Genomic DNA, 26,668 nt, shown 5'->3' on the forward strand with positions numbered 1-26,668 from the left:
CGGCTTGATGTGAATGTTCTGAGGGAAGTTTTTCTCCAGATCCCTTCATTTCATGCTTTAAAAGTCATGTTAAAGCATTATCCATGTGGTTTATTAACCTGCTGCAATCTCACCAAAAGCAGCAGGAGCTGTGACTTGTTCCTTTCCAAGTGGGAATATAACTTGGGGCAGCGTGGTGTGGGGAGGAGATGGCAGGAGCTGGACCATAACTATGTTGCAAGCTTTTAACCCAGCATTACCTTGGCAATGCAATTGAACTCAAGTGCTTTCTGATTAAATCGCTACATGTTGTCTACTACAGTTATTACACTATTCTGGGCATAGTGCCCCTGTCAGCCCCCAGATCATTGCAGCTGTGGCTTTAGGTGAACCTTTACCCCCCTTCTAATATCATTGTTCTGTGTTCCTGTCATTGAGCATGGTGTATTTTCTTATGTAATTGATTGCCTGCTCTCACTTCTATGCTTGAAAAATCCCACTATGCTCCGCATACCTGAACTCCTCTGTATGTTCACTGGAGCTGCTGCTTTATGTAAAATTGTTTATGATCCACTCCCTTGAATTTTACTCACGCTGCTGCTTTCTTCCTAGTAAAGGACTTGTGTTGTCTAGAGTATTTGCAAGAAAGCCATTTGGTTTATATGTCCCTAACCACCAGGAAAGCAAGCTGGCTATTCAGAAGCTGTTGATCCAGGTCATCTTCTGTATGTGCTTCAGGGCTGTTGGCTGCCTGGGGCTGTGCAGTGTAGTTTTGTGTTGAGATTTCATTTTCTTAGTCTGACAGCAGAGCAAGGGAAAGAATGGGTGAAGGACTTGCACTGCATGCTATTTCCTTACGAGCAGAAGGAATGAAAATTCAGGTGGATGCAGCAGAAAGCAGATATATGTGGAAATGGCCCTGAGGAACAATAGAGAGAACCTTTGGCAGGTTTGTGTCTGGTCCTTTAGCAGAGATGTGAGTGACTTATGGAGAGCTGAGCAGTGCTGACAGACAGTGACAGGGCAGATAAATCCCCATATTCGGCTGCTGGCTGATAGTGATTATTCATTGCTGTCAGCTTGTCAGCACAGTTCTGCAGCTCTAAAGTTTTAGAGAATTGGGAAGGTGTCGTTGTTGCTGCCAGACTCAGTGACAGAATTAATTAGATCTTCAATTCTGTAATACCAGCTCGATTTTTGCTGTGGAGATTCAGTGTCCCATGTGTCCCATGAAAGCCTGGGTTAGTGGGACATTTCCACATGTCATTAGTTTTGCTTTCCATCAACGACAAGGACCACAAGATTGTATGTAAGCAGGTAATTTTCTGTGCTGCTGGCTGAAACAACAGCAACCACCACAAGCTGCTGAACAAGGGGCCACTTGGCATGAAGATAAACACTTCTTGGTCTCAATGCTGGCCAGGAAAATGCTGTGCTGGGACTCTGGTTACAGTGGTTTGTTGGGGTACACCGTGGCCACTGTCACAGCCATGGGATGTCATGCAGTCAGTAAGTCAGAGCACGATGTCTTCTGCTGGCCTGAAGGTGGCTGTGCAGATCCTAGCTCCCACAGGATTTCTGAATTGTTAGTGCTCTTCTCAGTCACAAACACCCAGCAAGGAGGTGCTGAGATGGGTTGGTGTCTGAATTGCCAGGATCTGTTCTCTTCTAGCTCTGTTGTATAAAGCTTTTGTGCAACCTTCTGCAAAAGCACCTGATGTTTTCTTTTGCTGGAGCAGCATATTTGATTCTGCCATATGCTGCTGTTAGCATACATCTTGAGAAGCAGAGCAGGTACACATCTGAAGAAAGTCCCCTGTGCAGTGAGTAGGGATTTTTTTTTTTAGATCTGTTGTTCACGTCTGCACTTTAAAACATCATGCTTTGTGGTTTGGATTCTTGAATCCAGTGTTGATAAACCCTGCTGCTGCAGTTGGTGCACATGGTTTGCAGCATGCATCAGCCATGCACAGTCATTACTCAGTTACATGGAGAACAGGAACAAGCTGAAATACTTCTGAATAGTCTACAAATTTTCTGCAGTTCTTTTTACAGTTCTAGAGTGTCTGTAGGAGAAGATATTAAAAAAAGAAAAGCTTTATATTTTAAAAAAAAAAAAAAAATCACTTCTTCCCCGATAGGAAATTGTTGGGAGCAGCTTGAACAGGGTGACAGCAAACTGTAGAAGTTCATATTTGGCAGCACCAGCTGCAATGTGTACACTCTCATCTGGACTCTGAAGCCGCACCATGTTATGCAGTTGTGGTTTCAGTATCTTGGTGCATCTATCTCTCTGGGTAGATGTGGCAGGAGGGGCTGAGTCAGAACTCCTGTGACAGGCTGATTGATCAGCGCAGGGAAGGAGGCTGGGTGGCTGTCCCTGCTGTGGTGGAGCACTAGCTCAGGTGATCTGGAGGCTGCAGCTCTCAGCGCAGCCCTGCTTGAAGCGTCACTGCAGTTGAGCTGTGTTTTGCAGCCAAATGGATCTAGGAGCTGAGCTTCCCACCAGCTGTTCTGCTTGTGTGCTGTACAGGTAGGTAGGGCAAACTGTCCTTCAGCATCCTGCATCCAAGCTAGTTTAGGCACATCTCATGCATGAACCTACCTGTAGTGGTGCCTCAAACCTCTTGCTGTTGCGTCGCACTCTGCCTTTCCTGTCACTTAAGACCCTCTTTTTCCATTGTAGGGGCTGACATTTGAGGAGGTGGAGAACTTCTTCACTTTTCTGAAGAATATAAATGACGTGGACACAGCATTGAGCTTTTACCATATGGCTGGAGCTTCACTTGATAAAGGTATTAAAGCTTGTGAGGCACGCAGATGCTGTGAGCATGAGGCAGTGCGGCTTGTACCGTGTGGTTGGGCTTAGAGCTGGCCAGCGAGCCCTGTCTGATGGATTAAATGTGTCACAAAACAGCAGCTCTTCCCTGTGATGAGAGGTTTAACTTACTGCAGTGCATGGATAAACAGGGATTTGGGGTTTTGTACTTCTTCCATTTTAGATAGAGTGGAAAAAAAGGCTGAAATGTATAGCCTGAATAGATCAGTAAGCTGTGATAAAGCTCTTCAGAACTCTTCAGGACAGATATATACAGAGGCAAAGCAAACTCCTGAATATATCACCAGCCCAAGCATCTCAAGGTTTCTTCTCCAGATCAGTCTTGGGAGGGACATCTTTCCAACCTTTTACAAACACTTGAAAAAAGCGTTGGAAATGACAAATGGTGTTTTAAGAAGTTTTCTTGCAGGTTCTCTCCTGCAGAGGTCTTTGGGCATTAACCAGCAGTGGGGCTGGTAGTACGCACTGTACAACCCCTGGTTCCTCTTTGCTTCAAATTAAAATGCTTTGCTCAGAAAGAAGAGCCACATGCTGCATTTCTGGTCTGAAATCCAGGCACCTGAATTTGGGGCTCCACTGAGTTCCTGGGCTGAGCACTGAAGTCTCTGTCCAGAATTTTAAGTTTCGTGGAAGCTCCTGTCTTTTAACAAGTTAAAGCAGCTGCAAAATCAGATGTTTCAGAAGCAAGTAATTTATCCAGTTGTTGCAGGAATGTTAGGGTATGCATAGGTTCTTAGACAGTGGAATTGCCATAGGAGTCACATCTCTTCCTGCATGCAACAACAGCTCTCCTCATCTCAGAATTTTGAGGGAATCATCTATTGTCTTTAGGTCACTGCATCTTAAGACTTAAAGTTAAAAGAACTATGTAGTTTCCGGGCTTTTTCCCCTTCTAAATTAAAAGTAAAAATGAGCAAGAAGTACCTTATATGAAATATGGATGTGCTGCTGCTGTGCAGAGCCCTATCTGCAGTGTGGTGATAATAGCCTAGCAAATCCAATTTTCTCAGCATCTACAGTAAATTAGCAATTGCCCAGTCACAAAATATGTATTTGTGGAGTACTTAAGTCCACGTGCAGTTGGTAAATCAGTGTGATTACTGTTTAATTACATACAATTAATGAGCTTGTGCTGGAGCTACAGCCATTGATCGAGGTCTTTTGGCTGAAGGGAGCAGCCGTGGGAGGCTTTATGCTGCTGTGTTCTGCCAGGAGTCTTCCAGGTCTGTTGCCAGGAGTCTGCAGGGCTGGAAAGCCACAGGGAGAGGTCTGGTTGACAGTGACACTGTGCAAACTGGGGAGGAGTGGAAAAAGCCTTAAAGTGTGGGGGCTCCAGAAGCGTCAGCCACGACTCCTTTGCTATTCGCAAGTTTAAGCCATTCCTGCTTTGGAAGGAGAGCTGTGCTGTAATTCCCAGCTCAGTCCATGTCTGGCAGCTGGCGTGAGTTACCCCTCTCCTCCATCTGCACTGCCCAGCCCAGAGGTGCTCCTGTGAGTTGTGTCAGGAAGCACAAGGAAGGTTTTATTGCAGCTTTAATGAAGGTGCAAATCAACCTGCAGCTCTATGCCTGGGTTTTGCAGCAGGAATCTGTGTGCTTGCACAACTAAATGCAACGCATTTCCCATATGCATGCTCATTCTCACCTCATCTGGCTGTTACACCCGCAAATCAAATCAGCAGTAAGTGGGCTGTGCCTCTTCCAAAAGCCAAGTTCTTATAGGATTGCTTATTAAAAAGCAACAAATATAAAAAATCATTCTGCCTATTGAAGGAGCAAAAGGACAGTTCGTGTCCTTGCTGCTAGCCTCATGCAGGAGACTGGCTGTTAGTTTCTGAAAGTGCTGCTTAATATGAAACAGCCATAGCTGGGCAACTCCTTTTTGGTGCTGAATTAAGGAAGCCTCTTTTAAAGAGGATGATAAAACTGACCCACAGACTAACATGGAGATTCCTCATTTGTCCTCTGGTTCCTCTGTAAACACACAACCATCATTCCCTTAAATCACAAATGAACATTATTGAGCAGACAGCCGCAGGCAGTTTGCTGGAGCATGCAGCTGGCAGCAGGCTGGCACAGAATTCATTGCTGAGTCCCCTTCTGAGGTGTGGGTGTGAGTTGTGCTTCCTTGGCTGTCCACAGCCAGACTTTCTGAGCAGCAATCCTGTGGCATGGCTGCCCTGTGTCTTAAGGCAGGGCAAAGTGCCTTTGAGCAACTTGCATTAGAAACAAAAGGAAGTTGTATCCTTCAGCAGTAGGAGGAAATAGAGCCTTCCCATCCACTGAGACAGCGCATCTGTCTGTTGTTACTTTGGCCAAACGATTTATCTCAAGACCAGAGAAAAATGACATTTGCCATCTGTCTGGGCTCTGGCACAGTCCTGCCATGCACAACTCTGTGTCTTGAGCACATCGTGGGGCATTGCTCAGGGTGATCCTGGGGAGCTGGGTGGAAGAGAGAGCTGTCATGCGCTAACCCTGCATGAAATGCTCCTATGGCTTATTAAAGAAGCTGGCATAAAGCTGCAACACTTGAAATCTTAAAAGAAAAACAGCTTTCAAGATATAAAAGTAGAACTAATATTTGATAACATAAAATCCTGGAGACGTTCCTGCATAGAGATTGATGCAGCTATCACAAAATCCAAATTGGGAAAAGGCTGTTTGATGATATGTTTCCCCAGACAGCACCTGTTTCATTTTCTAAAACAGCAAAGAAATGACATACGTAGATTGATGTTACTTCTGTTTACCTTACTGAGACACCTTGTGCTCTGAGGCACCGGCGGCAGAGGAATGCGGGGTCAGAGCTTGAGCTGGCACCTCTCAGGAAGGTTTGTTTGAAAGGAGCTGAGAGATGCTGGGCTTTGAGCAAGCTGGCCTAGTGGAAGGTGTCCCTGCCTCTGGTATGGGGGTTGGAACTAAATGATCTTAAAGGTGCCCTCCAACCCAAACCATTCTACTATGGCATTCAGCATTGCTGTTTGAGGAAATACAGACTGGAATAGGCTCCTCAGGGAGGTGGCTGAGTCACCATTCCTGAATGTGTTTAAAATCTGCTTGGATGTGGTGCTCTGGGACATGATTTATTGGTGGGTTGTTAGAGTTAGGGTAGTATGATTTGGTTGCAGTTGTACTTAATGATCTCTAAGGTCTTTTCTAACCTGAGCAATTCTATGATTCTCTGCTGCTGTTGGAGATGATTAATCTTGGATATGTGGTGGCTTACAGCACTTAAAGCCTCTCTCCTTCCGTAAGCCTAGGTGTGCTAGAGCACCTCTGCAGCACGTGCTGATAAGTAGGGAAAGTTAAGCTGAGAGATAAGTGTAGATAAGCTTTTTTGGTGGTGCTTTTTTGAAGAAGCACACAAAGATGAGAGCTGACCTCTGTACCACTGCCAGAGACTTATTTTATACCTGTGCAAACTCTTCTGTTTGGTATGTGTGATGCTATCACAAAAACAAAGCTGTGTGAGAGCAGTGCTGCGCTTTGCTGTAACTGGAGAGACAGTTTTGCTCCAAGGACAGTTCTCTTCTGGGGCTGTTTCTTTCTTTCTCAGGTTGGATATTACGAAACATTTATTCTCTGAAAGTACAGTAATGCACAGGCTGCCCGAGAAGGTGGGGGGATCTGTATCCCTGAAGGTGTTCAGAGCTGTGGAGATGTGGCACTGAGGGATGTGGGCAGGTGGGGTTACCTGAGATGATGCTGATTTGTCCCATGGGCCACAGCCTCCTTACAGGAAGGTATAAGGAGCTCTCCCCTTGTTGCCATGGTCTTCTGCTGCAGCTCCTAGTGCTGCAGCTGAGTTATTCCAGAGGTTCAGCAAAGCAGATGGGCAGCTTGCTGCGACCCTGCCCTCAGCTGGGGGGGCAGGAAAGCAGGGGGTGAAAGGTCAGCAAAGAGCAGCAGATCTGCACTGAAGGCATTTTGTGAGGGTCTGAAGATGTGGCTGGCATCGGCCCGAGGACAGCGTGACATAATCTAATTATACCATGTCCTCCTGTGCCTCTGACCTGGCATGCACCAGCCCTTGCTGAAAGATTTATGGTTTTATTCCTTTCCTGAAGTCGGGGGAAGCTGAAGTCAGCTTGGGAATTTAATTACAGTTTGTGAGCATTTGATGTCAGTGCGAGCTGATTAAATCCTGGGCCATTAACACACTTCTTTGTGGGGCTGAGGAATGCCATCACCTGGGTTTGTTTGTTTGACCACATCTCATCTTGGGGGCTGAAACTAATTTGGGTTTTCTTCAACAGTGACTTGGAAACAGCTTTATTCTGGTAACAGTGGACTGGATTCCCTGCTACACCACTTACTGCTCTGCTTTAGCTTCAAGGGCCAATTTGCTTTGGTGGAGTGCCACAGGGCTGTTGTGCAACTGGTTGGAAAGCAGCTCTTTAAAATTAAATATAGGGATAAAGCTGAATTTTGGGGCACACAGCACAGGGTAGCTCTCACCCTTGCTGGAAGGTTTCCTCCCAAGGCACCATTTGAATGCATGTCGTGGTGATGCATCGCAAAATGAAATTGCTTCTGATGGGAGCCTTCAGTCATTCACCTTGGGTTTCAGTTCAACTGAGTGAAGGGTAAATGCAAACACATCTGTGCAGAGCTCTTCCGTTGCATCGAGAGGCTGGAGTGGAGTGATTCAGCCCCAACAAATGGTGCTGAGCAGGTTCAGAGCAACAGCAGAAAGCTGTCAGATTAGCACTAATGTATGTAGGGAACAGCTAAACCAGACCTGTGAGGCTCAGCAAAATCAACTGCATAACCCTGCACTGAATCTGTGGCTGCTAAAATGGAAAAGGGAGACTTTTCTGCCTGTCTTGGTGGCGGCCATGGGTGCTGGTGTCCCACTAACTGTGTGCCTTCCTCTCGTGCAGTGACGATGCAGCAGGTGGCCAGGACAGTGGCGAAGGTGGAGCTGTCAGACCACGTGTGTGATGTGGTGTTTGCGCTCTTCGACTGCGACGGTGAGCAACTGAGTGTCCTGTGACCACTGCTGGCTGCAGCCAGCATGGGTGAGAGCTAAGCCAGGGCTAGAAGTGCAGGGAGAAGGCTCCCACCATGGGAACTGCCCAGTTTTGCTCAGAGTTTTTCAGTGCTGGCAGATGTCCATTTTGTGCTGAGCTTTGCTGTGTGGCCATAGGTCTGTAGCTGCCTTTCTGGGAAGGGTTTCCAGTTGTGCACAGCTCCTAGTGCATTGATCTTAAAGCATCACATGTGGAAGAAGTGTTGGATGCAGGCTGGCTGCAGTAGGAAGCAGCTTATCTCTTTCTCAGCAGATTGATGTGTTCAAGAAAATGAGTGTTTGTGTTGTAGTGCTGGAAATCAGCCAATCTGGTATTTTGTAGCTCCAAAGTCCTCTATAAATGCCAGCCTAACTAATTAATGTCAGCTCTGTGCCTTGCAGTAAACTTGGTGCTGCACCCACATGCAGGCTGCAAATGCTTTGGGGTAGCAAATACCTCAGTGCTCCATCTTGGGCTGAGGTAATGGGAATCAGTGGAATTGTTGATCTTGTGCTGAGATAGAGATACTTCAGACAGTACCTCCTGCATTGGACGTACTCTTTGAGGCCTTTGGGTGGTAACAGCTTGTTGTGCAGTGGGGCTGCAGACACCACTGCAGAGAAACACAAAGCAATCTGGCAGGATCTTCCCCAAAAAACACTGCTTGTAGGCCATGGTTTGGTTGCCATTGCTTCATTGGCATTTGGCATTTTACACCCACGGATGGGCATAGCAAGCTTCAGAGCAACCTTTGAAATGTGTTGATGAAGGCAAGAGGAATATGCTTTTGGGCTGGGAGAAGCAAAACTCTGCAAAATTACAGTATCCAAACCAGAGCCCCTCCTGGTGCCCTGGTGCTGTGGCCCTCCTGCTCCAATGCAGTGGCGGCAAGTACTGCCGCTCCCTCATTTAAACAGGGACACAGAGAAGTGCCATCCCTTGCTCTGCCTCTTGGCTGCAGTTCCTCTGGGTTTCAGCTCCACCTGCTGGAGTGCTGCATTTGTTTTATTTTCCTCTGTGCTTCAGTGTCATTTCCCATCACATCCTCAAAGCAGACACTCAGACTGCAGTGAACCAAAGGGTACCCGAATGTTCTCCATTGGCATTCTCTTGTAGGAGGATCTGCTAAATAGTCAGATAGCAAAGCTCTGGGGGGAAGAACTGTTGGTGGCCACTCGCTCTCTGTGAGGGAGACACGAGTGGAAATGCAGCACTGAACTCTTTGTGGTTTATAACTGCATTGGTGTTTGTTGGCATTACTGCGGGCACCAGGGAAACTGCCGCTCCCTCCTCAATACTTTGACAAGAGTTCCCTTGCCCGGATTTGTAGCTAGATGCGATGCAGAAAAAAGCACTTTGAGTTGAAGAAAGCGGCTTGTTGAATACACCTTCCCTCGGGCCTGGGCTGAGTGCTCCTGGGTGCTGGTGGTGGCTCCGCGTGTTCCTAACGCCTTCCTCTCCTTGCAGGGAATGGCGAGCTGAGCAACAAGGAGTTTGTGGCCATCATGAAGCAGCGGCTGATGCGGGGCCTGGAGAAGCCCAAGGACATGGGCTTCACACGTCTGATGCGCGCTATGTGGAAGTGCGCCCAGGAGACGGCCTGGGACTTCACCCTGCCCCGGCCCTAAGGGGACACCTGCGCAGGAGGGCCGAACCAGCCACGCCCTACTGCCGCCTGCCTCGTGCACCTCCCTCTTCTTCTCTTGTAGGAAAGGGGACGTTTGTGCTGCCCTCACCCGCAGGGCGGGGTTGACGCGCTGTACCCGCTCACTTCTAGTTGCCATTACAAACCGCACGGCTTCTATCTCGTGTCTTGACGCTGCTCCGCCAGGCCTGGAGGGCACCGAGCCCGCCGGGGACGCTCCGGGGCGGCGCGCGCCCGCCCTCGCGGCAGTACGGCGGGGGGCGGGGGCCACGTGGGGGCGCGGCCGCGACGTCATCATCCCGCGCGCGGCACCGCCCCCGCCCCAGCCGGCCGCCGCCGCCGCCATGGAGTCGAACAGGGACGAGGCGGAGCGGTGTATCGGCATCGCGCTGGCCGCCATCAAGGCCAACCAGCCCGAACGAGCCCGCCGCTTCCTAGAGAAGGCGCAGCGCCTCTACCCCTCGCCGCGGGTCCGCGGTGAGCGGCGGCAGGCGCGGGGCGGGGCGAGAGGGGGGAGGGGAGGTCGGGGCCGGCGGCGCGGCCCGAGCGCTGCCACAGCAGCTTCGGCGGGCCGCGCCTGCACCGTGCGGGGCGGCGCGCGGGGCGTGCTGGGAAGGCGAGTCCTCCGGGGGAGGAACAGTGGGGAGCGGGACGGGGGGAAGGGCGGCAGCCTTCCTATGGGAGTACGGCACGCGGGATCGGGTAGCGCGGATGCGAGGGTGCCGGCCTGCCGAGCGGCCGAAAAATAGCTACAAGTACGTCGGGGAGGCGCAGGTGGCCGCCGGGTAGGGACGCGTGCGCCGCGAGGTGGGTCGCAGCGCGGAGGCGACCGGCTCGCTGCACCGGGCCGTGTCCGGGCGTTGCGAGAGGAGGCCGAACCCTCTGCTGTCTGATCCCGCCTCGGGAAAGGAGAGCGAGCCTGGAAGCTTTCCGCTGTTACGGAGAGATCTTGGCCCGGGAATCGGGAAAAAGTGCCCCGCCAGCGGGCGGCGGGCGCGGCACGCAGCTGCTGGAGTTCAAGGAGCGGCTGGACGACGCGCTCGGATGTAGGGTCTGAGTTCTGGGCGCTCCTGTGCGGAGCTGGGGGTTGGACTCCGTGCTCCTTATGGGCCCCTTCCAACTCGGGGTGTCCTGCGATCCGATGGGAGAAGGCAAGCGGAGGAGGGTACGTTGCTGCAGAGATTCTCCCACGCTCCCAGACCTGCGGTATTGAGGGGGTAGCTGAGAGCTGGGTTAAAGAGGGATGGCTCTAGGGAAGCGGGAAGGGCAGAGTGAGCTCGGTGTTCTCTGACCTTGTTTTGCTTTCCCCTTTTCTCCTTTCAGTTCTCCTCGAGTCGCTCAACAAGAACGAGTCTTCATCCACCGGGCAGTCCCAGGCCCGGGAGTCCCCAAACGCCCAGTTCAGGAAGGCGGCCGGGGACTTCTCTTCAGCCAATGGGGAGGCCGGCGGGGAGGCCCCCAAGGGCTACACGCAGGACCAGCTGGATGCTGTGAAGAGGTGTGTGTGCTGCTTACACCCAGTGTTTATTATGTGATATCTGTCTGTTTCTCACCGTGTTTTTAAGATGTAGGGGAAGAGCGTGAAACGGGAGTGTACGCAGAATAGGTCAGAGTTGGACAACTGTTTATATTCAGTGCTACGTGGGAGATTTGGTCAGCTCTGATCCACGTGGAGTGGTCTTTTTTCAGTGAGGTGTTAAAAGGGAACCTAGGTGGCCCTGCAAGGCAGCTGCCACGGATGAGACTTTCCCCTCACGGCACATACAGAGGCTAGAGCTGCAGGCAGGCAGGCGATTTCCTGGTGAGGGACAAAGGGCATTTTGAGTACATTCATTCTATGGACTTCATATGAATGTTTCCTTTAGGTGCTGTTCAGTGGTTCTGTGTAAAATCCCATATAGTGCTGAGATGTGTTGGGGGAAGCCATGGCTCACAGCTTGCAGCGGGAAGCCCTTATGTTCTGAGCCTTGCCCTGTAGCAAGTGCCAGGGGGTGTGGGTGTCCCTCTCACCTGCAGACAGTCCCTCTAAGAGCTCAACAAAGTAGAAATCTACAGCAGGTTACTTCACTCTGTTTGGATGATGTATTTCTAAGGCTCTTATTGGATAGTCCCAAGGCACGTTTATCTAGTCACCCCTTTTTCAAATGCTTTTTCAGCTGTTCATTATTCCTTTGTACCACTTGTAAATGCTGGAAGTTGAAGGACTGAACCGTGTGCGCAGTCACTTGGTAAACTTTGCGTAAGCCTTTGGGTAATGCTCTGGGTTGCGCAAGAGCTGCTCTGGCTAATTGATTTCCGAGTCTGTTTGCTATGTCACCTGATTCTCCAGAAAGCCAGCTCGCTTTATTCTGTCTTGTATAAGTCATGTAAGAAAGAGAAACTGTGACGGAGCTGTGAGGAGTATGCAGCAGGAGCTGGGCTGCACACAGGCCTGGGCAGCTCCTCCCGCTCCTTCTCCTGTTAAGTCTGAACCAGTGGGGCCTGAGGGAGATTGTTAAAACCAAGCCAAAAGCCCAGATGTCCCCCAGCCTGCCACGTGTAATCCCCACACCTCCTGAACAGCCTTTAAAACGTGAGTGTGATGAATCTGAAGCTTATTTGTGAATCGCGTGCTTGTGCAGGTGATATCATAGTCTGTGGAGAGGCCCTCCTACCTTTACAGGAATGGCTTGTTCTGTGGGAGTGTTTGTGTGCTCGTAAAGCAGGTCTTCTGTGGATGAGCGTGCAAAAAAAATTAGGTCACCCTCTGAGGAATTAGAACTGAGTAAACTGGAGTTTGCTGAACAACATTAGTTGAAACTGCGATACGTGAGACACTGCAGAGTTGATGTGTTTGTGGCAAAACAGTTTTTGTAGCTGGAATTCACTGCCCTGTTTTCTCATTTATCTTCTGGTAGGGTAAAGCAATGTAAGGATTACTACGAAATTCTGGGAGTCAATAGAGAAGCCTCTGATGAGGACTTGAAAAAGGCTTACAGGAAACTCGCACTGAAATTTCACCCAGATAAGAACCACGCACCTGGGGCTACAGAGGCATTTAAAGGTAAAGTATATTTCCCCCTTGATGATTTAGAGTCATAGAATCGTTAGAGTCAGAAGGGACCTTTAAAGGCCATCTAGTCTATTGGTATCTCAGTGCACAGGGGCACCACAGCTAGATCAGGTTGCCCAGGGCCTGATCCAGCCTCGCCTTGAAAGTCTCCAGGGGCGAGGCATCCGCCACATCTCTGGGCAGCCTGTGCCAGTGCCTCAGTGCCCTCACTGTAAGACTTTTACCTTATATTTAACCTAAACCTACCTTATTTGAGCTTGAAGCCATTTCCCCTTGTTCTGTCACCAAAGACCCTGCTAAAGAGGCTGTCCCCTTCTTTCCTGTAGCTCCCCTTTAGATTCTGACAGGTCACTATCAGGTCACCTCGCAGCCTTCTCTTCTCCAGGCAGCCCAGCCCTAGCTCTGTCAGCCTGTCTCTGAAAGTTTTCCTGCAGCTGTCAGGTGATGGTGCTGAGCTTGGCTAGAAAGATCCCTCAAAACAACCTCACAGGCCTGGCAGAGCAAATTAAATTTTTGTCAGTAAAGTTGTCTCTCTTGTGAGATGGTGACATTACGAACAAAGTATGTGCTAAGCTTAAAGTATCAAGTATAGGTTGATGTGTTTAAACTTTGCTTCTACTGGTTGGACAAGGAGGAGCTTTCCTTGTTTCCAAGCAGCTATTCCTGTCTTCTACTACATGGTCTTCTGCCACATGGCTTGGGAGGGAATTCCCTCCAGATCTCACCTCCATCCTCCCCTGAATGGGAGCTCTCAGCTCACAGGGAGAGGCTCCAAGTCCTGCAGCCACCTAGCAAAGGGCAGGTGCTGGTGTGCACCCCTTCCCAGTGACAGCCAAAGCAGAGATGCAGTGAGCTGTGCAGCCCCACATGCAGTTATTGAGTTTGCAGCCCTTCTAGGCTCCTCCAATCACGGAGCATTTCAGGCAACTCAGTCTTGCCAGTTTCGCATGAGCACTCGACACCTGACTGTTGTGAAAGGCTGTGGGTGGAATTGCAGGATACCAACACTAGGTGAAAATTTCTTGGGTGAAACTGCACCAGCTATGCAGCCAAGGCCAGGCAGAACTCAAGGAAGTCACCAGTACCTTCAGTTCTGTTGAGAATAACCTCAGCACCTCTCTGGCAGGGATGGTTGCAGGGTAATAACGCACCTTAAAACTGGAGTCATTTTCCCAGATAAATGGTTTTGTTTAAAATGGAACATATGAAATAAGGCTTAAAGCATTATATGTCCATCTGGGAGCTGTTCTGAGTTTGTAGGGAAAGTAGTGGCTAGATTATCTCCAACATCTGTGAACTTTTTTCTTTGTGTTATTTTTCATCTTATTTCTGTATTATACATCAAATTCTTAGCAGGAGCTGCTTGGAGGTACACTTAGCTGAGCTTTTGCCCTCTGATAGTGCATGCTCAAATTCTACCTATGGGGCAGGTAGAAGTATATAGTATTTCGCTATAATAAATGCTGTAGAGTTGCCCAAGAACTTCATTCAACCATGGGAAGGAAAATACAGGAGCAGCAGGCTGGTGATCATGCCCCCGAGCTGGCTCTGGAATTGCTCCACTCAGAAGCAAAAGAGGGTTTTTCTGACTGTGTCCCTGGAAACAGCCCTGCAGGCAGTTAGCTGGACACCTGTACGTATGGGGTAGGTTTTTATCTTCAGTGCTACCTGGGGAGGAAGCACAGCAGTGGCATCCTGCCTGTGGGGTTTTGAGCTGTGGTGATGGATGTGTTGAGAACTGCTGGAGCAGCATGCAGAGGTGCCATCTGGAAGAAACCCTTTTTCTTCAGAGGCTTGGGGGTTTGATTGTTAAAGAGCTAAACACACAACCTCCTGTGACAGTTTTACAGCGTTGGTTTTGCTGTGTGAGGCTATTTAAATACTGTGTTCTGATGATGCTTTTCAGTCCTGAAATGGCAGTAGAACTTCTGTTGGCGCAGGAAGCAAGGCTAGCCTGCTCTCAGTGTGTTGGCACAGCACTGGGGTAAAGAAGAATTCAGCAGTAAAAGTCTCACGTAAGGTTTGTTTCAAGGATTTTAAGACAGATCCACAACTGCTAAGTGTCTTGCTGTTAGCAAATGAGGAGCTGACCCTCAGCTGCTTGGGAAAGCCTGTTTTAGTGCAGGGGCCAAATGAAATAGCAAGCACCTGCAGACGTGTAGCTACACCGTGTGTGTGGTAAGCCCCTGCTCAATAGTTTGTCCTTCACCTTGCTAAGTGGCGAAAGGCAGGTTTCTTCACCTGTAATCTTACATAGTGATGTTTGCCGAAGGCTTTGACAAGAGGTACGTGCCAGAAGTCGTGTGTTAAGCAAGGTGCCCTTTATCTTTCCCTGCAGAGCTATCTGCTGCCAGGTTATCTCTCCCCTGAGCCTTGTCTCCTGGGCTCCCCTGTCCTTCAGCCCCAAGGTGGGCTCCTGGTTCACAGCGCTTGCTGAAGTCTGGCTGGCTGTTTGGTTCCAGAGGGTGCTGGGGGAAACGTGCGCTGCTCTAAGGGTTTTAGTTAATTTTTTCTAGCATTGGTATATTAGCTGAAGGCTTGTCGTTCATCTTCCCAGTGACAGCTGATAAAGTGCTACGTCTTGTCCAGAGACCTTGTCTCGGTCCAGGGTTGCAGCTGGTTGCAGCCTGTGTGGTACCAGATTTGCATTGCTGCCTTGGGCTGACGTCAGGAAAAGAGCTGAACGTCGCTATGTGGGGCTGAAATCCTGGCTTGGAATGAGATGGTCCTTGGGCTTTGTCAGCAGAAGGCTAAACAATGAACAGAATCCTGAATTGCTCCATGTTCATTGCTTAACCGTGCAGTTGGAAAGGACAAGCTCCTGTGCTGGAGTGAGTCAGTCCTTGCTGCCTCACTTCTGTTCCTGGTTGAAGAAACGTTCATTCTAATTATAACCAAGAATTAGAACAAGTATTAACACCCTCTGCTCTCCAAACCTGTAGTCTAAGAAAAAACCGTACCCTTCGGTCTGACTATCAGGAAAATTTTGAATCTTCATCTCCTCTGAAGGGCACGTGTCTCCCTTCTCTTCTATCACTTCTGCTCCTGCCTTTAACTCACCCGTCAGCTCCAGTACGACGAACTTCTTAACCTCTTTGCAACACAGGAGGAGAAGATCCTCTCTGTGGTCACGTACAGAGGCTCCTGGGTAGGCTGGTGCGGAGGGAAGTGGTGAGCTGGCATGGCTAGGGAGGGGAGCCCAGAAAGAGGAGGGTGGCAGGAGGCTGTTGTGGTGGGAAGGCTCGCGTGTGCTGAGGCTGGGAAACTGCGGGGGGATGTCATTCCAGTACATTTCCACTGTCACAGGCACTGCTCAACAGCCCTTGTAATTATGCGCCTTAGTTTTGGCACCTGGACATTTTGAAATCCACGGCTCAGCAACAGAGCTTTTAGCCAGCATCTCCTTACTGGCTTTTACTGGAGGTTTTAAAGTCTCTTGGCGATCTCACCTGTACTTAAATTCTTTGCAGTTCTGATATTAGGCTGTGATACCAGTGATGCCCTTATGCCACCTTCAAATAAAATGTATTAACTAAAGTCATACTTTCCTGTGTGGATACTTTTGGATGAAGACTATCAGTTGTTCAAAGAAATAACAACTGTAATCAAATGAAACTTGTATCAGCTCTGTTACCAGTATTTCTGACCAGTGCATAGTTTCATGCCTGTTTCCCTAAGGACACATGTGGAATTCATGCCAATCCTATCATAGTTTCTCATTTGGATTAATGAAGGCCATGGGCACTGAGTCTCCCCATGTGTTTTTCCCTCCTGTGTTTGCAGAGAAGCGTTCTGGGTGCTGCAGGAGCCTGCTGGGGGCCGGGAGCTGCTGAGGATCCCGTCTGGGGGCTGAGGCAGGCGAGTCCTTTTGCAGGGCTCAGCGTATCATTGCTAGGAGGAAGAAACTAATTGCTTCCTTATTGTTGATGTTTCAGCCATCGGTAACGCATATGCGGTCTTGAGCAACCCAGAGAAGAGGAAGCAATATGACCAGTTTGGAGACGAGAAGCTCAACCCTGCTCGGCACGGTCACACGCACTCGGACTTCCACCGCGGCTTTGAGGCAGACATCTCCCCCGAGGACCTCTTCAACATGTTCTTTGGTGGTGGTTTTCCCTCGAGTAAGCACGTCAAACTTTAACCTCTTGAACAGGACCCGACCCTTTTACCAGAGTCACAATGCAGCAGGATTTATTTGGCAGTGTCGGGATTGATTTGAGAGCTTTGTTCCTCTCTGCAGCGGGATTTGATGGGAGTTTTCTTTCAGAAATTCCCCAAACACATTGAGTTTCTAAATTGATCAGATAGGTACTTGGAGAACTTGGGCTTCCTTCCGACTTCACGTATCTGCGTGCTCGCAGTGTTAACTGTTTTTAGGCTGGATTGGATGTTAGAACAAAAATCATGAACAAAAATGCCACGCTTTAATGCAAAGCGTGAAAATAATCCTGTCCTGAGGAAAGTTTTTCTGCCTGGTGGCTTGAGAAGTTAAATCTTCTCAGCAGAACAAACTGTGGTATCTTCTAGACTTCCGTCTGTATCTGCTCTGCCACACAGCTCAAGTGGTTTCTTTTACATATGTATCCACTGGGATGTTGTAGGAGACTCCCTTGTGTCTCCAGTGTGGAGGCAGCCATTACTAGGCCTCTGTTAAATGATTTGGGGAACAAATCTGTGTTTCACTTGAGATTTACTGTGGTAGCTCTTTCCTATCTTCTGTGTCAGAACTGACACACCAGTGCCAAGCACTTGCAAAGGCATCTGGAGACCTTCTGTGGTATTCGTGTTCTGCCTGTCACAAAGGTAAAGTGACTCCAGTAAAAACAGAGCTGCTATTTTAGCTCAGTCTTTTTTCCTTTTCCCACTATCCCAGGAGAATTCAGGACTGGTTTTGCAGCTGCTTTCCCTTTTCAGCTGTAATTTCGACATTTAAAACAAGATGTGGAAAAGCTGTTTTTTAAGGTGGAAAAAACAAGAATGATTTCTGTTCGCTTGACAGCAGATGTGCTGTCCCTGAACAGCCTGTTGTGCTGCTGGCTGTGTGACAGATTGAGCTGGGAGCGGTGGTGGCAGCAGAGCAGATTCAAGTGCGAGCACAGCATGGATTTCCTTTAGAATCTTACTTCTTGTATCTTTGCTGAGTGTGGTCTGAACCAAAGAAACAAATCAGGCCCATTCTGGAAGTGTTCAAAGTTCCTGGATTTGCTGCTTTGTCTCATCATGCAGTCTGTTTTTTCTTGGTGAGGCTGACATGGAGCATGGCCACCTCTTGTGGCTCATTCCCAGCAGACCTGCACCAGCTCTGACAGTTATCTTTTGCTTGTAGGTAATGTTCACGTGTACAGCAATGGCAGGATGCGATACACCTATCATCAGAGGCAGGACAGACGAGAACACCAGGGTGATGTAAGTGATGGGAGCAGGCAGGGGGCTGGGAGCTGGAATGCTTTTTGCAGTGCACACATTGCCAGTTAGCTGGTGTGGCAGTTGCATGAAGCAGAACTGCCTGTGTTCTCCTCCCTGTGCAGCAAGCTGGAGCTGTGGGAAGTATACTGCCTGCAGAATTTGTGCTGCTTCATTTATGGGTATTTGTTCTCACAGGGCTTTCAGAACTGTCTTCCAGCAGGGAAAGCACAGATGTATCCTGAAACAGTGCCACCTTGGAATGAGGTCGAACTGGTTTTTGAGAGAGAATAAGCATTTCCTTTCATATTTAATTTCCTACTTTCAAGACAAATCCAGCTTTCAGATAACATGAGTGCACATGGCTCCTCCCGATGCGTACTCATTTTCCCTTTTAGTTCAGAATATAGGATCAGGCATTTCTGATCTGTGGTGCTTAATTAACCAAAGGAAAAAAATTGGTGGCATGAGTTATTTGGGTTTTTCTGCCACAGGATCTGTCTCCAGCACTGTGAGCCCTTTCAACGAATAAAATGAGATTGCAGGATTTACATAACCCTCTTCTTTTGATAACTAATAGTACTGTGTCTGGGCTGCTGGGCACTTCCTGCTTATCTTATGGAACCTCGCTGGCCCAAAAGGGCAGGGGAATGGAGGCTGTGATAGGGCTGGGAGGGAGGGCTTAGCTGCAGGGTCTTTGTGTGCAGGTATATGGACAGTGCTCCATCATGCATTTCTCCTCCCTCAGGGTGGCCTTGGGCTGTTTGTCCAGCTGATGCCTATCCTCATCCTGATCGTGGTGTCTGCTCTCAGCCAGATGATGGTCTCCAGCCCGCCCTACAGCCTGAGCCAGAGGCCGTTAGTACCCCGTACTCTGAAACCTATCCGTGTGTTGGGGTTGGGTGGGTTATGGGGGGCTGGGTGGCACAGTGGGTAGGGAACCAGGAGCTCTGTTTTCCCTGCCAGCTTTTGGCTTCCTCACATCCCATCGTTGTTCTTCTTTCTGCTGTCATATGTGCAGGGGAAGGCTCCTTATTGTCAGGCGGGTCTGGAGATGGAAAGTGCAGGGTTGTGCTGGGAGTGTGCTTAGCCAGGGAGCTTCTGCAGCCTGTGCCCGTGACTGGGTTAGAAAGGAACAGAATAAATGATTTTGAGGAGCTGTAGCCCAGCAGGGTGGTTCAGACACACTGAGATCCCATGTGCAGAGTGAAATGAGATGTAGAGTTAAATGGAGGTGTGAAAAACGAAAGTCGTATCTATTCATCATTAAAGTCTTGGCTGGGTTTGTGTCTATACAAGGAAGAGGGGAAGGGATAAGAGGCATTCTCGTAGAAGGAAAGACTCTCCTGGAGAAATCCCCTGGTTCTCAACTTTCATCTTGCTGTGAGATAGCCGTGGGCAGACATTCACTGGGCAGAAGTAAACTGGGCACTGGTTCTTTCTGTGGAAATGCCCTGGTCAGCTCATTGTGCTGACAAACAAGTTTCTATTCTTGGTCACTCAGTGGTGCCAGCCAGGAGCAAAACGGCATGACGATTTCTGGCTGCTTGCATCATCATTCTTGACAGAGGCTTTGAGTATTTTCAGTGGCTGCTCCCTGTGTATATGTGAAAGGCAGGTGGAGGTAGGGGTGGTGGCAGCCCCTGTGTAGCATCACTGATGGCACTGCTTATGGGTGGTGTTAAATGCTACAAAAACCACCTTAGCTTTGGGTGCAAAGTAAAGGCCGTGACGTTAGTGCTTAGAATAAAAAGATGGAGTGTTTTTGAACAAGGCAGGATTAAGGGTAATTCTGAGAGGCTAAAGAGCATTGAGGTGTGATTTCTGTCCTCGAGGACTACAAAGTGAAGCACACATGCATTATTTCTGTTTGGCTTATACGGGTGAAGAGGCAATGCGTGGGGCCAGGAGGCATTCAGCAGAGGGCAGCTTTGAAGAGAACGGGGATTTGCTTCCAGCTTTGTCAGCGGCCAGAGCTGACCGTCATCCCTGAGCCTCGCTGTGTTCGAGCTGTCATCTTTCCTGCATACGCGAGGCATTGAAGGGAGAGATGCTGAGAGCAGGCGGCTGCTGTGCCGGCAGGCGGTGCTGTGCTCTAGCTGCGGCTGCCCTGCCGTGTTTTGCTGCTCGGCGCAGACACTGTGCTGGCCACCAAGCTGCAGCATGCCGCCCCAAACCCAGTCAGCCTGAGGCGAGGCGCTTTCACGGCACAGGGAGGTTTTAGTGCCACTTGTTGACAGATAAAGCGCTGAGCTGAACTGCTTCTCTGCCAGCAAGCGCTGCCCGTACCTCAGAAAACAGCCAGAGAGCTTTCTGGTCTCGGTTGCCCACCGTTTGTCTTGGAATGCTGGATGCTGATGAAACGTGCAGGAGTGCTTGAATCACTCCTGCAAGCCCTGATAACAGGCTAAGGGTGAGCAGGATGGGTTAATGTTTATACCTGCCTTAGGAATCGGGCTCGCTTTTAGTGCGGCAGCAGCTGGTATTTATTATGGGAAACTTTGGGCATGTCTCCAGATGGAGCTGTTCCCAATGGATGCAGTGTTTGGGCACAGGTCCTGTGCTGCAGCTTGCACACACGCCCCAGTGAGTATCTCTAGGTTTGCTGGAGCTTTGGGGAAAATAAGAATGTGGCTTTGTCTGAAATGCAAATCCAGGGGGTAGGGCGAAGAGAGATTTCCTTCTAGAAAGTACTGATTGGTGCAGGCTCGAGTGCAGAGAGGAGCTAATTTTGTTCTTGCAGCAGCATGTGATGTTCTGGAGGGAGCTGACACTCAGGGTCAGCAGCTCTCTTCTGAGGAGAGCGCAGGGGTGGGGGGTGAGCAGGGGCTGTGGGAGCGCTGTGATAACCACTGCTCTGCCCACATCAGCCCCCAGCATGTGCAGTGCCCCCGGGGCACACTGCCAAAAGCAGCAAGGAAGCTGCAGAGATTTAATTAGCACTGAAAATCCTAATGAGCACTTCATTTTAAATGGGTTTTGGCCTTGGGCAGTCCGCCTAAAGGGTTCTGTCTGCGTTCAGAGCTGTGCCCACCTAGCTAGAGGCCTGCCAGGCTGTCCCTCCCTGTGCTGATGTTTCTTTTCCACCAGAAGTACTTCTCCTCTCCACGGCTGTGGGTGCAGGGGGTCGCTGTCCCTCACGGCACACTGTGCATGGTAAGGGGGTGCTGGCTGTGCCCTTCAAGTTTCCCACACCGTTGTGACTTTTCTCCTTGGACTAGGTCTGTGGGTCATGTACACAAGAGGATAACAGAGCACTTAAAAGTTATCTACTACGTATCTGAGAACTTTGCAGAAGAATACACGGGCACGAACTTGAAAAACGTGGAAAGGAGCGTGGAGGATGACTACATTGCAAACCTTCGAAATAACTGCTGGAAAGAGAAGCAGCAGAGTGAGTAGTGTGGGGTCAGGAGCAGAGAGTTTTGTTCGCTGCACGAGTTCTGCTGTGGAAAAGACTTTGGTGACTGAGCTGTGCTAAAGCTGTATTTTATCACCGCGTAGGCACGTTTCCTGTTTGTTTGTTTTTTCTGCCTATGACTTCATGTCTGTTCTGGCTCGGTTTGATTTTTTATGCCACCACAGAACTGGTCAGACAGGAGTTGTGCCCCAGAGGTTCCCCAGCTGCTGTCAGTAGGATATCTGCTGTGCAGTGGAGGGGAGGGCTGCAGCCACCTTGTCAGAAAGCCCCTACCAGCTCTCTGCATATCCCAGTTGTCCGAGGAGGGACCAAATTGCTAATGAATACTGCTGGTGTATCCACCCGGCTCCCTGACACAGGCATACCTGTGAGCCTGCTGCCTGTGCCGTCTGCTGTCCCACAGCATGGCAAGCAGCACTGACGGTCTGAGCTCTGAGCCTCTGCCTTTCCTCCCCTATGCCTGACAGGATGGGTCTCCTTCCACCTTGGGTGTGTAACTCTGGACTTTTCCCTTTGCAGAGGAAGGCTTGTTATACCGGGCACGGTACTTTGGAGACACGGAGCTGTACCAGCGAGCACAGAAGATGGGCACCCCCAGCTGTAGCAGACTGTCAGATGTACAAGCCTCTCTGCATGGATAGTCGCTGCCGGCCCGCTCAGCAGAGGTCTAAGTACGAGCTGTGGCAGCAGAGCACGACACACTAGTGCTTTTAACACTTAAATCTCTGAGGCACAAGCCTTCACGCGTCTCCTCCGGATGCTCAAACGTAACGGGGGGAGGCAGCCCCCTCTGTCAAGCCTACACTCCTTAATTGGGAAATTGATTTTGTTTAGCTTGCATGTCAGCACCCCCGGCTCACTCCAAGCTCGTGTTGCTGGTGTTGGTTCTCTAGGAACAAAGCAAAAGCCCCAGGCGTGCTGGCAGCCTGGCTGAGCTCTTGTCAACCGCGCCTTCGATGCAGTGCCGCGTGCACCTTGGCTGGTTGGAAGTTTTATTCCTTATCTCGCTAAGCCTTGACCAGCCATGGCAGCCTGCCACCACGTTTTGAAGAACCCTTTTTCTTGCTATCTTGTTTGTTTTATTGAAAAAGTTGTTATCCCCTGGCACTGTGGTGACTGTTAGAATGCAGGTGTTCCTTGCCTACCTCTTGCCTTGCCTTGACGCTCCAGGAGAACAGAGCGAAGGGTCAGAGCTCACAGCAGGGGCTAGGAGCAGCTCGGCGTGTTGAACTGGAAAATAAAGTAAAAGCAGCAGAGTGGGAGCCCGGAGGGCAGTGGGTAGGAGAGCTGGAGTCCAGGCAGCCCGCACAGCACAGAAGAGAGCGGGTGTGCTGGGTCATGGGAGAGCTGATAAAATAATGAAAGCTTTGGCACAGAGTTTAGAGTTCTTTTTCTGCTTAATTATCAGCTGGAGGCCCATACAGGCCTTGTCTAACCACATCATTTCTTGAAAGTTGGATTTCTGTAGGAAATAAGTGAAAGATTGCACCAAGTTTTAGTTGCAGGGGCACCACTGAGGCTTGGTGCTGGACACCTAACTGTTGGAGTTTCTGATGCCAGTAAGGAGGTTTAGCAGTGGAGTTTTTCTCTATTTTCCTTGGCTAATGGAGCACATCTTAAGGCAAATCCTCTGGGTTGTGCTTGGCCTTTTCTGGTGTACTCTGGCTTCGGTTTACTCGGTACACCCACTCTTGTTTTCCTTTGCACCTCTCATGTCAGGGTAGGCTGGTGTTAAGAACCAGGAAAGAGGCAGTGCCTGCATGCCCACGGTGCTGGAGCAGAGGGACTGTGTGGGGGGCAGCACAGGGCAGGAGCCAGCTGCTGCGACGCAGGGACGGGTGGGCCGCAGAGGGGGCTCTGTGCCGGGGACTGACACCGCTACCACTCTCGTTCCCAGACCCTTGACATACCCGAAGACTTTTGATGAAGTGCACTGAGCCGAGGTGACAGACTTTATATTTAAAGAATGAAATCTTATATTAAAATGGAATTGAGATTAGCAACGCACAACTGCCCTCTTTCTTCTCTCTGCCCGTCTCCGCCGGTGGATGTCCCAGGCGGCAGTTAGGACAGGACTAGAGGCCGTCGTCCTCATTCCCTTCCAGCAGCACCGCCGTGCAACGGCCTGGGTGGCAAAAGGAGCTGCACTGGAGAGAGAAATCGGACAATTCGCTGATAAAGAAAACTTTTAAAGAGAAGAAAAAAGAAAATATAATCTATTTAGAATTAATTTATAGCTGTATATACGTTGTACTTTTAAACTATGCAGGGGTTGGATGATTAAATTATTTTGCTTTGCGCCCGGTTTTGTGAACAGAGAAGCAGGAGGTCTCCGCAGGGTTGTGGCACAAGGCAGCAGTCACCTGGCGGTGGTTGCGCTTTGCTTTGCTGTGGATGGCAGCGATCCGTGGCTGGGGAGCTCAATGTCTGCCTGCCAGGCTGCCAGAGAAGCATTTCTGAATCCACGGGGGGAAAAAATCAATTGGTGAAACCGCCCAGAGCTGCAGTTTGGATTTGCAACATTGGCAAGAACAACTGAGTGCTGGAGCCACGTGTTGCCCAGAGAAGGGATCATCCTGGATGCTTTTAGCTCATCACTTCTTGCTTTAGTCATGTGTGTAACTTTTTTTTTTTTTTTTTTTTTGCAGCGTCCGCTTCAATTTTGCCTCGTAGTCATTGTGCAGCATTCATTCTGTGAGCAGGGCTGTCCGCAAGCTGCATCCCTTTGTTAATTTGCCAGTCCTGCACTTGGGATTCCTCACCCAGCAGCGCTCCAGTTTGCGGTAGGGCCCTGGCCTTAGGGCAGCTTATAGGGAATGGAGCGTTCATTGCTTCTGTTGAAAGAAGCTCTGCAGGGTGAGATCAGCATCTGATGGGCTCCTCAGACCCCATTGCTGGGGAGCCGCATGCCGGGGCTCACCTGCTCAGCCAGGCAGGGCCCGGCCTGGAGCAGCTCCAGGCTGCCATCCCCGCCATGCGTGTGCAAGAGGCAAAAGGCAAATGAGCGGAGTTGCATCACTGGGACAAACTGGATCTTTTTTTTGGTACCCTGCAGTTAATTTTTGCCTGAAGACATTTCCTTTGAGAGCCTCCCCGGGTGCTGGGGGGTTGCTCAGGTGGGGGTGCGGGGTGGCCAGGCTGGGACGGCAGTGAGTGGCAACACGGATTGAGGTCTTCGGCATTAGGCATCCACGTGCTCTGTCTTGGGCCAGTTATTTGTTTTGCAAAGTATCAGCCCTCCTGTTAACTGTAAGCCTTATTATCCCACAGCTACCGCGGCTCAAACTTGATTTTAAGAGATTATTTTTTAATGATATCTCCATCTTCTGAAGGAATTTGGTGGAGTGTGTGACATGGGAATAGCTCTTAGTAGCGGCACAGGGCAGCTGGCAGAAGTCTCTGGGGTGGGGGCTGTAGGCTGTAGAGAGCAATGACATTTGCAAGAGTTGCTGGCCATTTTGCAACACGGCATTCCTTGCCCAGGGCCTGCCCACCTTGTGATTTCTCAAGTAGTTATTCATGGATAATACGAGCCAGAAAGCATAGAGCCTAACGGGTCTTCATGGAAGCTGTATTTCTTGATTTAGAGTTAATTATAAAATTGTACATCTATAAATAAACGTTTGTAATGTGAAAGGCTTCAGTTGCGGTGATGTTGTGCAGATCCTGGTGTGAAATGGCAGCAATTTTCACCCCAGCACTGCATTTCTTAACTGCTCTTTTCCCTGAGTGTGAGGGGACTGCTTTGTTCTCCTCCCACCACTACCTTCTACCTCTGCGCTCCTGCAGAAGGAGTGAGAGTTTTTGAGCTCCCAAGGTCTTGGGGAAAGTAAATGTAAGGCCCAGCACTGCTCCCAAGCCTTGCCCTGGGGCACACGGGAGGAACCATCCAGCATCGTCCCGGGTCCACCTGGAGGTACAAACTGATGCTATTTAAGATGGGATTATTGCTAATGGCTGCTAACAGATTGCTAAAAGCTGATTTTGTGTAACCAATTAATAATATCCCAATTTGTAGTCTCACCCTGACTTGCTATAAACCAGAGGTGGCTGCCAGATGCTGTGCGCCCCCAGTCTGGGCTCCTGCAGAGGATGGGGGTTGCCCTGGTGCACCTGGTCCTACAGCACCTGGGGCGACAGTGATCCAGACAGAGCTCCCTAGGAGTGGGATTTCTTTCATTTCCTTTATTGGTGAGGGCAACTGGGGCTGCCCATGAGCTCCTTCCCCGCTCAGCAGTTCTTTAGCCCTAAAAATAAATAATCTCAATTACTCTGCCTGCTTCAGATGTCCCTGAAATGATAGCCAGGAGCGATGCTGCAGAGGAGAGCCCCAGGTATCGCAGCCCTCTGTGTCCTCAGGAGCACCGAGCAGCCTGCGTCCACGTGGGGAGGCTAAATGAAGGCTTCTGGCACCTTCTGGGAGCTGCCAAAAGCCTCATGCTGCCCCCCAGGGACCTTGATGTGCATCCAGCCCGGGTTCTGTCACAGAAAGGGCAGCCCACTATAAATAGGAGCTGCTCCTGGGACTGGATTTGAGCTGTGTGTCTGGGGCTGCCACAGGGCATTTGTGGGATGCGGGGATCTGGTGCAGAGGGGTTTCGTTTCACTGTTGTTTGCGGGGCTTTTTTGGAGCTCTCTGCAAAGCCCTCAATTGCTCTCTGTAATTAGAAAGTGACACCAAGCTGGGGCCGCAGTGGGGCACAGTGGGCAGCGGTCCCCCCGCACACCTGTAAGGCTTCATGAAGTGTGTATATATAGCTGTGAGACACAATGTGTCTCAGCATTTAAAGCTGCTGGGATGAGGGTATGGTGCTGTCAGCACACCGTCTCTCTCTCAGTGTTGCTCCCTGGGGCAACGTGCCTTTCCTTCCCTGTGCCACCAGCGCCACAAGCTGCCAGCTGTGCAGCTCACCGTGGCTTCACCAAAGCATTGTGATCCAGTTTTCAGGTTTCGTGGCCTGGTGTGACACTAGGACACATACAGGGGTGATTTTTGGCCAGGCCCCAGAACAGAGATGCCCTGTGCATGGACCAAAGAATGATCCAGAACATCAGTGCTGGGGAAATGCCCTGGTCCTCAACAAATTAGGAACAGGACACATAAGGAATAGGAAGCACAGGCTGGCTTTCTGCAGGTGAGCTGCTGCCTGGCCAGCCCAGCTCAGCTCCAGCTGCACCAAGGTGCACGTAACGTGGCTCCCGGTGCTCTGGTGGGGGCTGGCTTTGGCAGAAGTAACTTTTCTTGGTGAGTTTTCATCACTCAGTGTCTGAGGTAAAAAGAAACACACCACAGAAGTCTGAGCCAGAACAAACTT

At 50.0% G+C, this 26,668-nt stretch overlaps 2 protein-coding genes across 5 annotated transcripts in view; both read left to right on the forward strand.

Moving 5' to 3' along the window:
* MICU1 (mitochondrial calcium uptake 1) overlaps positions 1–9,636 on the forward strand; it is a 91,398-nt gene extending 81,762 nt beyond the window's left edge. For all 3 annotated transcript variants that reach the window (XM_042818055.1, XM_042818053.1, XM_042818056.1), the window contains 3 exons: positions 2,666–2,774; positions 7,704–7,793; positions 9,300–9,636. In XM_042818055.1, coding sequence (XP_042673989.1) covers positions 2,666–2,774; positions 7,704–7,793; positions 9,300–9,460 — 360 coding nt within the window. In that variant the 3' untranslated portion in view covers positions 9,461–9,636. The remainder of the gene's footprint in view (positions 1–2,665; positions 2,775–7,703; positions 7,794–9,299) is intronic.
* A 173-nt stretch (positions 9,637–9,809) lies between these two features.
* Positions 9,810–24,989, forward strand: DNAJB12 (DnaJ heat shock protein family (Hsp40) member B12). Of its 2 annotated transcripts, none has more exons than XM_042818442.1 (9): positions 9,810–9,954; positions 10,801–10,975; positions 12,375–12,520; positions 16,465–16,650; positions 17,856–17,935; positions 18,681–18,790; positions 21,154–21,326; positions 21,873–22,024; positions 23,251–24,989. In XM_042818442.1, the coding sequence occupies exons 1-8, from the start codon at positions 9,822–9,824 to the stop codon at positions 21,992–21,994; spliced, it is 1,125 nt and encodes a 374-aa protein (XP_042674376.1). In that variant the 5' UTR covers positions 9,810–9,821; the 3' UTR covers positions 21,995–22,024; positions 23,251–24,989. The 2 variants fall into 2 exon arrangements, with proteins under 2 accessions (XP_042674376.1, XP_042674377.1); XM_042818443.1 differs by having other exon boundaries at positions 21,873–22,018.
* Positions 24,990–26,668: the final 1,679 nt, after the last annotated feature.

The sequence above is a fragment of the Centrocercus urophasianus genome, unplaced genomic scaffold, assembly GCF_019232065.1.
Source record: "Centrocercus urophasianus isolate 14NV4802_14NV808 unplaced genomic scaffold, USGS_Curo_1.0 seq_17, whole genome shotgun sequence".
Lineage (NCBI taxonomy): Eukaryota > Metazoa > Chordata > Aves > Galliformes > Phasianidae > Centrocercus > Centrocercus urophasianus.

Excerpts from the sequence above, each read along its gene's own strand:
- DNAJB12 (XM_042818442.1), top strand. The coding sequence starts at position 9,822 with ATGGAGTCGAACAGGGACGAGGCGGAGCGGTGTATCGGCATCGCGCTG. Across the intron at positions 12,521-16,464 it reads GGCTACAGAGGCATTTAAAG|CCATCGGTAACGCATATGCG; the intron begins GTAAAGTATATT and ends TTGATGTTTCAG. Across the intron at positions 16,651-17,855 it reads TGGTGGTGGTTTTCCCTCGA|GTAATGTTCACGTGTACAGC; the intron begins GTAAGCACGTCA and ends TTTTGCTTGTAG.